The 13,896-nt window shown below is 36.6% G+C and overlaps 1 protein-coding gene across 5 annotated transcripts in view; it reads right to left on the reverse strand.

Moving 5' to 3' along the window:
* Window positions 1-217: 217 nt before the first annotated feature.
* The window catches only part of CNOT2 (CCR4-NOT transcription complex subunit 2), a gene marked incomplete at both ends in the record, with an annotated part of 91,415 nt that continues 77,736 nt past the window's right edge, over window positions 218-13,896 (reverse strand). For 4 of the 5 annotated variants that reach the window (XM_079542465.1, XM_079542467.1, XM_079542468.1 and 1 more), the window contains 5 exons: window positions 218-304; window positions 8,522-8,666; window positions 9,184-9,284; window positions 10,101-10,150; window positions 10,247-10,308. In XM_079542465.1, coding sequence (XP_079398591.1) covers window positions 218-304; window positions 8,522-8,666; window positions 9,184-9,284; window positions 10,101-10,150; window positions 10,247-10,308 — 445 coding nt within the window. The remainder of the gene's footprint in view (window positions 305-8,521; window positions 8,667-9,183; window positions 9,285-10,100; window positions 10,151-10,246; window positions 10,309-13,896) is intronic. The other variant, XM_079542466.1, reaches the window with a different exon arrangement.

Genomic DNA, 13,896 nt, shown 5'->3' on the forward strand with positions numbered 1-13,896 from the left:
AAAAATTCAGACCCTGCTCAAACTAAAGAAAAACAATTACAAATTTAGTTGTTGGGCAGCACATAATTAGTAAGGCAGGACCTCAAATGGTGACCCTTCGCATGAGCCAATTGCCAGATCCTCAAGGAATTAAAACCAGGATGCCTGAGCCACATCAGTTCTGCAGTTATGTTGAGTATTGTGCTGAGACAGCCATACCCCAAGAAAAGGGAAGTCTTTAGAAGGCTTGCTGAGCAGGGTTGTAGTTGAAGGTTGATGGCAGATGAGGCCTTTCTTCTAATTTGTCATATTCCAGATGGAACTCCTACAATCAAAAAAGAAACAAACAAAAAAGACAAAGCCAAATAAAACTATGTGCCATTTAACTGCTGAAAAGTGTTATCCACATGCCATATTTGAAAAAGCACAAATACAAAAGAGATCAAGTCTTCATCTATCTTGAGGCAAAACCACACAATTTCACTATCTCGGGTTCTGTATTTTAATTACAAAAAAGCCAATATCCTGAGCCACTACATCTGTAACGTGTGGGTTCCCCACCACTTTTTTTTTAAATGGTACTTTACTCTCAGAACTCTTGTTATGATCTCAATTATACAATATGTACACAACACACTCACAAATCAGCTCATGCCATGATTGCATTATGAATAAAGGTTCCTGTCTTTCAACAATTCAGATGTACAGAGACTTATTCTGTATGATCTGAAGTTTTGAGATATTTTGGGGTATTGTCACAGGCCCAGTCTTAAGTTAAACTAGCTAGGTTACACCTTAGCACAACAATGAGGAACATGACAAAATTGCTAGACACACTCTACTGAAACCTAGGTAAGCCAGAACTGAAGAAAAATAATCTATCACGTCTCACACTCCAATTTAAGCTTCAGATTTACCCAAATCCTTGTGTAGGTCCTGAGATCCTTCATACATACATCCTTCTTTGAAAACATCTTTCACAAGAAATTTGCCTGGTGTTTTATAAACAACCATTCAGAATAAAAATCTTTGCCTATGTACTCAGATGCTACACAAGGAACTGATGGATAAGCAAGCAGCTTCACTGTCTCACTGGCACAACCACCTGACTTCCATCTGAGGGATTTGGTTTGCCTACTTGTGAAATATCTCCATGATGCAGCAGGAATTTTTAATCTGACTATAGCAACTACTACAAATCAGATTGCAGCTAGCCCTGATATCTAAATGCATCCTGATTATTACACAGAAAAAGCAGCTTTTCCCTCTGTGACCTTGCACACAGCCCTCAATTAGTACACTCTGACATTTGGTGCTCCTTCCCTCATATATGCAGTTACAAGGAATTACTTAAATCTGACATTTTTCAGATCCTTTCCACAGCTTAACTTTACCTCGCCCCCATTTTATCTTCATTCAAGAAGTACAGAAAGTGGAAGCTGCACAACTGTTTTTTAAGGCTACTTCCTTTCAACACAGGGATACACAGTCATTTCTTTTGCCTAGCTGAACAGGGAACCTCAGCAGACCTTCATCTGTATCTATGGAGAAAACTGAATCTCCCTCCTTTTACACACCAATAAAAACACTAAGAGTGCAGAATAGATTATCTTAAAGCACTCCCTCAAGTGCCTAAATAGTGCAACATTTCAGCTTTTATGAGTAGACAAACTAAACAGAAGAACAAATCAACGCAACATCAGAAATAAAATCTAGGAAAACTCAACTCCCCAAACTCCCTCCTTTAAGGCAAAACAAGGTCTAACTAGTATGGAAAGAACATTCAGCGTGGCAACAAAACAAATGAGGGACAAATGCTAGGAATTCAGTAGGTCTCTATTCCCCAGAGAATACTGTACCTAAACCTGGAAAATCCTCGCAAAGCCTGTGTGTGAGGTTACAGCCATTTGCACTGAAGTGTTGCATGTTTGCCTCATTTTTGCTTTCCTGCTCTGCTTCAGCCAAGATGCATTTCTTTTCTTTTCTCATTTTTTCCACTACACTCTGTGTGTAGCCTTTAAGTTACACGTACAAGTGAATTGCTTTTGGCACTCCTGATTAACACTGCATGCCAGTTGGTGTGCGTTCCCCTCTCGTGCAGATCCACACATACGTGCTGGTACTGAAGGGATGCCTGCTCTCTCCTTTTGTCAGCAGCAAGGTCAAGGTGTACAGGTATTTTGGTGTCAATAGCTGGTCTAGGTAGGCTGGATCTTCATAATTCTGAAGTCATTTTCTAATAGGAAAAATACCTCTCAAACTTCTCTCCCATTCCTGGCTTTCAAAGTTTCCATTTTGCACGTAATCATGGAATCATTACTATCATTCTGTTGGGGAACTGCTTCTTTTTAACAGAATTGTAAACAGAAGAAAAGAGTTAATAATAAAAGCTTAGATCAGTTACCTGAACCTTCACATGCTCTGAAATGCCCTTGAAATTACACACGGAAAACAGCTACTGAAACCATTACGATGGAATCCATCACCCATAAATGGGGTTTCCAAACTTCCTGTGGCTGTGTGCTACTGCTGGTCCTGTCCGAAGGAAGGTTTTGGCACCTTGAGCACTGCTTTGTGGGCCATAAACTGGAAACCCTTCGTTTAGAAGGAGGAATACGATTTCCTACCAAAGTTGCTTTAGGAGCACATGAGTTGATGCTTCAGACTGCTACTGATTTTAAAATAAAAAGGCTTACAAGAGCCTTTCTGACTTACAGTGTCAGCAATGCTGAAGCCCAATATCCAGCAGTATTTAAGAATACTTCAGTTATATCTGACAATACCAAAAAAGAACTCACTGACGAAAATTTGTTGAAAACTAAAAGGCAATTATTTATTGTATGTAGAAAAATACTTGTATTACATGTTTTTTACACTTTAAGTCTTCCCTTTTGATTCCAAGGGCCACTATAGTTTAGGATGTGAACAGCATCACTGATATTTTTGAATATAAACAGATACAAATAAAGTGTGAAAGTGCCACTTATCCATTGACAAACATTCGTTATGTTGTTTTACTTCTTAAATGGAATAATTATTAAAAATTAAATATCTCTTAATAACCAAGGAAAATGAGCACTAAGTGTATCTGGAAACTTAGGGCACACGTGCAACACTACATAAATTTTCTATGCAATTAAATCAGTTCCTTCTTGTGACATTCTGAGAACTTTTTACATCAGCCTGCACACAAACAATAATACGTAAAAATACTAGAAAAAGAATCGTTTCAGGTGATCCATAGCATTAATAGACTAAGCCAAAGCAAAGTTAGCTGAATAAGAATTGCCCAGAGCACAGCTTATTCTGGGCTGTGTAGTCCCATTAAAGGACAGCAAAGAAAATTCAAGTGGGACCAAAAAAGCAGTATTTATGCTGGCTCAAGGATGGGTGCAAAGACCCAAGTTTAAGGAGGGCCTGAATCCAAATGCTACGGCACATCTCTGTTAGAAGAACAAATTGAACATTCTACCATTTTAAGATCAGTATTAATACTTTTATAATTACTAGAAACTCATTTAATATACAGGCAGCAACTCTTACAAACAAGTAAACACTTCGAAATTTAACCTTTCTCCAGAAAGAACTCCACATTTTATAGATACAAAATCAAAGTATACAGGTTATGTTACTTTTTCCTCTCCTTACATGGGATTAATTCTCCTTACTTTTGAAAGGAGAAATTCCAGACAGTCTGCTTCAGACAATTTAAATCAGGATTTCAGTAAACATGCAATTGTAGAAGGCATTTTTGGTCTCACATCCACTTCCCTTCCTCTCTTTCACGTCTCCTCTACAGCAGCACACTATAAAGCCAAATCCTCAGTGAAAAATCAAAGTGCCTTTAACCATATTGTACTTTCTACACGCCCTAGGATGAAAAACCACATATGGAGACATGTTTGTAGCCAGCATTTTCCTGTGTTCTGTTTGGCATTTAAGGTAATTTGAAATTTACTGTTGTTAACATTCTCTCAATATTTAAGCCACCTATCAGTATGGAATTAACAAAATCTTAATAGATAAGGAGCTCTCTATTATTTTGCTTAAAGACTCGGCTTTTTTTTTTTTTTTTTTTTTAAATTTCCTTCTTTTAGGAAATAGAGTATTAGGAATAGAATACACAGCCTACTCTTTAATTTAAAAAAAGAAAGAAAAAATATGTTTTCATTGAAGTATGTAGTCTGCTTTACCAAAATTTGTAAAAAAACAAACAAACAACAAAAAACCCTAGGATACTATCAAAAAAATCTACTAATCCTTGTTCTTTGTTATTATAAACTTAGCTGTAAGACTTTCTAACATTATTCAAAGTAAATAGTTACATTTCATTCTATCAATTATAATTCAATATAACTTTTAATAGCTGAGTTACTAATTTACAGGTACAATAAATACACAAGCAGATAATTGCATAATGCAACTTCCTCAAGGCACAACACATTAAAATACGTGCTGCCATCTATTTGAGCATATACACTATAACAGACAAGTTTATAAAGTACCTTGAAAAATAATTTAATTTGCATATATAAATAAGAGAGTAATTTACCAGAAATAATTCTTGTTTGACTGCTTCAAAAGAGCACTAATGAAGCCATTAAGCAACAATTACTATTGTGGCCTTCTAAGGAATGGCATTCCCAGTACTCACTAGTAATGCAGCTGTTACACTAAGAGACTGCTATTTATCAGAACTTTTTTCCCCCAGATTGTTATATTTTTAATTTCCTGAACCACTGATTAATACTTCTGTGATTGATAGAAAAAGTTTCTTGGCTGTATTTTCCTTCAGTTTAGAGGTCATCACATACTGCCATTTTTGTTTTGCTCCTCATAGGAAAAGTCTACTCCAGAAATTATCAGAAGTGACACCATTACCATACAGTGCCAAGACCACACTTCACATATTTATAGAAATTCTCATTTACTGATCACAGAGGGAACTCTCGCAGAAGGGTTTCCAGCAAGTGATTCCTTCTCCAAGTAACACCATACCAATTTTTCCTCTAACCCTTCTCTAGACTCCTGTGATCAATAGTTAACTTGCCTGGTGCCCTTCATACCCAACTAAAACCAAGTTAAAAATACAAAATGCAAAAGAATCTGCATAGAACCTGGGTAAAATCATTTGGAGAACTCATTTTGTGCATCTCTGTTTCATCCCTACAGCCATGAATACCACTTATACAAAGCCAGCTCTACTCTTTAACAGAAGAAGGACAAAAGGGCCAACAACTCAAGCACTGGATACTGAATTTCATGACAGTACTTACAACTCCCAGTAAAGAAAATACTGTCTTCAAAAGTAGTGCTTAAGCATCAAGTAGTAGCTTGATACATTCACTACAGGTAGAAAAATGAGAAACACTAAGGATGTCACTATCCTTACACAACGGCCATCACTTCCTTCTAGTAAAATAACTTTTTATTTCCAAATACAGTAAAATTTCAATCTAATCTACTGATATGGATACCTACATTAGACTTCTATTGCTCATTAACAAATAGAAAATAATAAATTGACTCCAAAGAAGAAATCTATCCTTTCAAAAAGTAATTACTCCCTCTCTGAAGATCTTAAGTAATAAAATAACCTTAAACAGTGCCTTGGGATACCTAACAAGCTATATTCAAACAACAAATCAATAATTTAAACAGAAATAAAATTCTCAGTTTTATTTAGGTTCTCTTCTGAGGGGAGAGATGTTTTTGCTTTAAGGTCTTGGAATCACCTTGTATGTATGCATTTTATATATATATAATAAATTGCACAAGCACAGCCTGCTATTAAAATTTTTCATTAGGAAGCTTTAGCTTTGTTATGACCATTGGAAAAGCAGTAAAACCAATGAGTCAAATGTGCAAATGGACTGATGAGTGCCACATGTCATTGGAGATGACTAAAACGTAAATTTCTCAGAGGGCTGGACAGACAAAGCAAATTTATTCAATAAGAAAGAAAAAAATACAAAACCAACACGTCTAGTTAATCTTCAGATGAACTAGAACACTGAATTCTAATGCCTTTAATTTAGAGCTGATGTTTGAAAACACATCAACCAACACATAACTATTCAATGGAATACTTATGTTATCTTAAAAGTATGTAGATGCAGCTTGATCACAGAAATGAAATGCCTTCTGTGTAAGCAATTCAGAATTTTGGCTTTCCAATTAAATGAAATATCTAAACAGAAGAATGTGCATAGTTCCAACATATAGGAATCTTGTTCAACATCTCAAGATTTAGTCTGATCTGCCATGTGATTACCAGAAAATAAAACAAACACAAAGGAGTATGGTCAGACGTTCTGTAGGTACGGTACACGTTCTAAGTTTCTTTATCATCAATGAATATGCCACGCTGGTTAAAACTTGAAGGAAAATCATGCCACTGCTATATAATTCCACATAACTAGAACAGGTTGGCTGGTCACAGCCAAAGACTTCTAATCAATGGTTCTGTCAGGGTAGAGGCCAGTCACAAGCAGTGTCCCCAAGGGACACCGGTCTCGGGACCAGTGCTCTTCAACACCTTTATCAATGACATAGAAGATGGCATCAAGTGTGCCTTCAGCAAGTTTGCAGATGACACCAAGCCGAGTGGTGCAGTCGATACGCTGGAGGGAAGGGAAGCCATCCAGAGGGACCTGGATAGGCTGGAGAAGTGGGCCCATGTGAACTTAATGAGGGTCAACAAGGCCAAGTGCAAGCAGTTGTACTTGGGCCAGGGCAATCCCAGGTGTTTATATAGACTGGGGGAAGAACTTTTAGAGCAACCTTGCAGAGAAGGACTTGAGGGTCCTGCTGGACAAGAAGCTGGACATGAGCCAGCTGTGTGCACTTACAGCCTGAAAGGCCAGCTGTGTTTTGGGCTGCATTAAAAGAGGAGTGCCCACCAGGGAGGTGATTGTCCCCTTCTACTCAGCTCTTGTGAGGCCCCATCTGGAGTACTGCATCCAGGCCTGGACCCCCAGTGCAGGAAGGATGTGGAGCTCTTAGAGCAGGTCCAGAGGAGGGCCACTAAGATGATCAGAGGACCTCTCCTGGGAGGAAAGGTTGAGGGAACTGGGTTTGTTTAGCTTGGAGAAGAGAAGGTTCCGGGAAGACCTCATTGTGGCCTTCCAGTACTTGAAGGGAGTGTATAAACTGGAGGGGAAACGCCTGTTTATGTGGACAGTGATAGGACAAGGAGAATGGTTTTAAACTAAGATAGAGGAGGTTTAGGTTAGATATTAGGAGCAAATTTTTCACCCAGAGGGTGGTGATGTACTGGAACAGGTTGCCCAAGGAGGCTGTGGATGCCCCATCCCTGGAGGCATTCAAAGCCAGGCTGGATGTGGCTCTGGGCAGCCTGGTCTGGTGGTTGGCGACCCTGCACATAGCAGGGGGATTGAAACTCCGTGATCTTTGAGGTCCTTTTTCAAACCAGGCCATTCAATGATTCTATGAACTAAAATTAAATGGGGTCAGCGATTTTTTGAAAAATTATTCAACTCAGACTGGAGCTAGGTGTGATGGCTGCATGCATACTGCTTTCATAAATCTTTTCCAGCTTCCAAACCAGAGCTGAATGCAATCCCTTATAGGGCAGGCTACCGCCAGAAGAACGTATCCCTTTTTTCAGGTTAGTGAATGACAACACTGCTGATCACTCAAATGTTTTTGCACTTATATACATTAGAAAGCATTTGCTTTCATGGGGTGAAGAAATCATAATAAAAAAAATTACACTGTACAAAATGGTTTCAAAGCTGAAAGACACTAAAATATTGGAAAGTATTTTGAAAATACTTTGAAAAGAGGATGGAGAAAAAGAAGCACAATTCCATAAATTGCAAATAAAGGGTCACGAATATTGACAGTATTCACAACAGAAGGGAACAAATTATCACAAGTGGAAAGGGAGAAGACCGTTGTTCTTTTTGTGTTTTTTTTTAATGCCTCTTGGCCTAGAATACAGAAAACAATCATGAAAATATCTCCTTCCTAAGAGAAGCAAGCTATTTTGAAGTACTTGAACATTCAAACAACAGAGCACTGAACTCCTACATTATCCTCAATAAGACAATAACTAGAAACAACAACAAAAAGAAACCAACCCAAGCCAACTCCTCCCACCCTAAACACTTGTTCTAAATCTAAAGATTGATGTGGTAACTCCCTACTTGACTTTCTAAAGCAAAATAGTAATATTTGCATGCAGAATTTTTAAAATGACAAATTATTTTTATTCTAGAATACTATACTTGAAAGAAAAGCTTTCAATGTTAATAAAACTTGTGATGAAAGCAAGAAGTTCCTTTTAGTTCCCAAAGAAAACAGGAAATGGAGAAACTGCTCCTCCTTTTCCACAGACAAACCAGTTTTGTTTTTTTTTTTTAGGCAATCTCTGTTCTCATGCACATCAGAAACTGAGATAACGAACTGGAATGATATGAGGTTAAAAGCTGAGATTTTGGGATGGACTCTGGGTTTTGTCCTTCTAAAAACATATGGCTGATAGGCTTAAAATATCCTCACAAGGGAAAATATATACCTTAGCTACTTTCCTCCAGTTAAGACAGTCAAAGAAGTAATATGTTCCCCTCTCGTATGTATTGGTTTTCATTGTTGGCTCCATTCCGGGTGCCCTGGTGATCCATACTCGTTCTTCTTTGTGGTATCTCCAATCCCGGTTAAATCTTTCATTTTCAACAGGAAGGAAAAACAATTCTTAGCATTAGTTATTTCAATTTGACATCACAGACTGCAATTTTAAGATTTTAAATAAAAATTATACAACGATTCAAAATCAAAATGATATTTCTGAGACATCATTACAGTTGCTATCACATACTACTTCCATATAATTATTACACCTTAATTTCATCACACACAAAACTTCAAGAAGTCTGGTAAGTTCAAACAACAAACTTTTTTATGACTAATGTTTAATAACTAATGGCATTCATAAACTTTTGCTTGACACTGCTTTATAAGACTGCAAAATTGATGAGACGGGCATTTGATTTCTGCTATACGAATGAAAAAAGTGGAAAACAACCAATGTAGGAGGAGGTATTATGAAAAAGTTTTCCAGCTTCAGATCGACTAAGCTTCTCTCTCCAGCATTGTTTTATCTTTTTTAATATTACATGCATTACTTCATTACTGCAAAAGATTAAATCATGTAAGACTGACGAAGTAGTTTGAACGTACAGCTCTACTGCTGCTAATAGCTGTAATACATCTCCTCCATTCATGTAATAGAGATAAAACAGGAGATCTTCTCCATATCGGCCGAGTTTTATTGCAGCCAGCTGCAAAAGATGGAAGAAAACGAGGATGAAAAATCACAATATATAAATGCTTTAAGACATAACATCCCACTTAAACAACAGAAGGATACGTGCAGAATGTGCTTCCATCCTACGTGTATTGTAAATTATAATCTAACAGGAGCAATAATTATTATAACAATCATTTCTCTTCATTTTGTTAACCTTTTCAACTAACAGGAAGATACAGAAGGAAAATAAACAGAAGAATCAGCAAGATAGAATTTTATCCCCCATCTATGCGTATCCTCATCTACTCTTTTTAGTTCTTTAAACGCTTGAATGTATTTGCTTATTTCACACCCTATTAAGTAACACGAGCACAGTTTCTTGCCATATTTCTCAATAGTCCCTCTTAAGAAACTACAGTACTTGAAAGAAAATATACCTAACAAGAATTCCTGTTTGTGTATACATGGGAAGCAAGAGATAAGTACGACAGTATCTTGATTCACAATTCTGAGCCAATCTCAAGAAAAAAAAAACAATTTAATATGGCATTTGAATATTAGAGTATGCTGAATTACACTGAACATGCTCTTTGCATAAAGAGCATACTAGTAAAAACACAATGTTTTTGTTAGCTAGCTATGCCTGTACTCATTTTTGTTTTTCCTACTCTTTTCTAAGGTGAAATGGGTGCATGATATATCTGATCAGCCAGTTAACATATCACTGCTCTTAAAAAGATTGAGAACATCCACTGAATGCGTTGAATTTGAAAAAAAAAATCTGTTTGAAAGAAAATTTAGAAAATTACTGGTAAAAAACTAATGAAAAATACACACACATACTCACCTTATCCCTAATGTGAATGTTAGTTAAGTACTCAGATGGAACATGGAAGTCTAAAAAAGAATCGGAATTGATGCAACTATTAAGACTTGTAAATGAGTACCATTTTCATACATTAATATTGAATTAAATAGCCATTTTTTTCTTACCTATGTCTTGAGGTCGACAAGGTGATGATGCCCAAGGTGATGCAAATTTGGGATAAAGATTTCTGTGGGAGGAAAAAAAAAATTACAAGAAAAAGAAGGCAATAAACATACCACACAACCAAAATCACTCCACATGGGGTGAGAAGGATAGAGAGAGGGAAAGTTCCAACCCATTTTTCCTAAAATAGCTACATTTATTCATTTTCTTTCTAATGTTCAAAGAAAGGCTGCATTTAAACAATCTTGGAATCTCCAGAGCCAAGATTTCATTTTTTTTAATCTATCATTGCTTTAACTTAGGTCATTCCTTAAGTGTCAGGAATCCAATTTTAAACAGATTATTATTATTATTATTATTATTATTATTTGACCTGAAATACCTGAGCCTGGTGGGTTCTGATTTATTAGCCTATAATTTAAAAGGAAGAGAAAAGCTTATACTGGCAGATTCTTTTTTTATTTTTTTTTTATTTTTTAATGAACCAATAAAGATGTTCTTCTTTTAAATTCCAGTGGCTGCAAATACACTAAATCCCAGCACAATATGAAGATACACTTATTATTTAGTATTTTTCTTTCGTAGAAATTTTGCTACCAACTCAAAAATAAAGACCCTCCTCATTCACTTAACAAAGAGAAAACAACGAACTTTCCAACTCAATGATGATGTACTGAGGAATGAGTTTTCTATTTAATGGATAAAGCAGTGAAAAAAAGTCCAAGGAAAAGAACTTTCTCACAGGTAGCTACAGCCAGGACAAGATGCTGTGGGGAACTTAGTGGAAATGTTACTTGTATTAGGGTACATCCTCTTCAACTCTTGCTTCCTGCCTGTCAAAGACTTAATAGTTGCTACTAAGTATCTGAATCCTACACAGCTAACCCAACAACACTAACTTGCAGCTGAGCTATAGGGCCTACAAACTACATTGCCAAAATGGCGTCAGTCTCCCTTCTAGGTTAACTAATCTTAGTGAAACAGCGGAAGTTTGTGCTAGAGAGCCTGAAGGAAGATTTCAGTAGCAATATCTGCAAATGCTGGAAATAACCAAAGCATTCTTTCTACTGAAAGCCTGGATAGTCATTGCCCAATGAGAGGAGCTTCCTGCAATGCCATCACATCACGCATGCCCTAGTGACCTTGTGTCCTAAGGTAAAGAATCTAGGATTTTTACTCCACCTGCACCACTTAAATGCAATAAAAACAAGGGTTTGCACAGTCTCTCCCTCCTTTATGACACGAATAAAATGCTACTAATTTAACATTTTTAAGGAGGTACTGAAAAGCACACAGCTTATTCAATTAACGTTCCAGCCTATTTCATTAATATTTCAGAAAGCTTCTGAAAATGAAAGAACTGCTACATAACCTCTAAAGAATTAAATGAAGCGCCATTTTTATTTTCAGCTTCGTTTGTGTAGAATTTTAAGCTATTTTTATAGTTAGCTTAGTTTATATTTAAGCTAAGAGAATTTAAGAAACAAAAACGTGTTGCCCAAGGAAGTTGTGGATGCCCCATCCCTGGAGGCCAGGCTGGAGGTGGCTCTGGGCAGCCTGGTCTGGAGGCTGGTGACCCTGCACATAGCAGGGGGGTTGAAACTCGATGATCACGGTGGTCCTTTTCAACCCAGGCCATTCTATGATCCCATGAAAAGCATGTGTCTTAAGGAAATATGGGACTGTATAGGCAACACATAATCATTATTTAAGCAATAAGTGTTAAACTATCTATACAGAAAAGAGGTACAAAACTAGGAGTTATTAGGTTTACTTCAAATAAAGATATATGCAGAATTCTAAAATCGTATTTCTACAAGCACATTTATTGTGTGCTTAAATGGGATAAGTGCCTTTAATATTAGAAGCATCTCACAAGGCAGAAAAAGAAATTTGCTTTCCACATGCAAAATGCTTTTATTTTTTCTAAATGGCAATTTGTAAATCAAGCAAAGGATACTTAACATAAAGCAAGACACTAAGGATAGGACAGGCTTTTTGATAAACTGCTTTGTAGTATAAAATAAAACCAACTTTATGACACAGAATAGATTAAATACTAAACCTATCTCCTCCATCCAACACATAAATATCTAATATACAGTAATTATATGTTAAAAGCTTTTAAAAATCCTGCTCTTTAACATACTGAAAAAAAGCAGCAGTATGTCACGTGTATATATATTTTTATGTATACACACATAGTAACAGTCTGGATGTTGCACTCAGGAGCTGTACAGTACATCTTTAGGTCATCCCTCAGCAGAAAATCACGGAATGGTTGGAAGGGGCCTTAAGATCATCTAGTTCCAAATTCCCTATAGACTATTCAATAAGTGGGTAAAGGTTAAGTTTTATTTTAAGCATCAAAACTAATGCATAACATTGCATAAAACGTCGAATAATATTTCCAGAACTATTATCCTACTACTTCTACATGCCAGCTGCTAATTGAATGATGTAACCAGCTTTCACCTGTGTTGAGGAGCAGTAACAGAGGAAGCTCAAGCATTCAGATAGAGATGTACTCTAAATTATTTTACAAACAAAGGCATTCTATTTTCAGCTGATTATCCTCCAATTACTTTTGAGCAATCTGTACTGAGAATAGTAGATAACTTTAGTATCAGGAAGATCCAGGAGATTTGTCTCCTGGTGAGTGCTAAAAATTCTGGAACTACTGAGGAAAAGCAGCGAACTGTGATCAGTTTAACTGTTCTTTATGTATTCTCAGCATGCTGAGGGAGAAGGAGATGGGAGTGAAAAACTGCTAGATTCAATAGGGAAAGGGAATTGTGAGCCTAGCACGAGCAAAGCAAATAGTGTGTTCAAGTAACACATTCTGCAAATAACATGCAATTGTACCAGAAGGATGAGTCTGGGAGGCGGTTTTGAAGTATTTTTAAAAGTGCCAATGATATGACAATTTGACTATTTGCAAACATTACAGAAATATTGTCTAGAAATGATCATTTCTAAAAAGTTACGCCTCGAGAAATAAATATGTATGTTAATGCCAATCACTTCAAGATGCAAAAATCAGGAGCTACTTTTTCCCTGCGATTTCCCTCTCACCTTGATACTCCCATTCAGAAATCTTCCCTGCACTCACACACTCAGAATGCAGTTGTATATAAAACTTATGACAGGAAGTCCATATATATACTGTTTGGTCTTTGGCTAATGTTTTATATGTAAGATTCGAAATGCATGCACTACACTGCCAATAAGGTTAATATTACACAAATCTCTGCTGATACAAAGATTCCTTTGTCCAAGGAATTCAGACATCTCAATTTTTTCCCCAAAGTGCCAGAGAAATAAGGTAAGTGACTAAGGCTCATTTCTGCATTCTCTTTGCTGAAAGATTAAGAGTCATTTACATAATGTAAGGCAAAAATTCAGGACATTGAAAGACTGTATCAAAGGATAAGGTCAATGCATATTTCCTATCAACTGTATTTTATAGATTAAAATAAACTAGAGGCCTGTTGTTCCCCCTCAGTGCCTCCCTCAATGAGAAGGGTATAAAATTCTTCATGACTGAAGAGTCACGATGGGACATTCTCAGCTGCAAAAGTACCAGAAATTCAATTTATCTCACACAACTGTAATCATGAAGACAGGCATTTTTTCCCAAACTGGAGAAAAA

This window comes from Tetrao urogallus (assembly GCF_951394365.1).
Source record: "Tetrao urogallus genome assembly, chromosome: 1".
NCBI classification, from domain to species: domain Eukaryota; kingdom Metazoa; phylum Chordata; class Aves; order Galliformes; family Phasianidae; genus Tetrao; species Tetrao urogallus.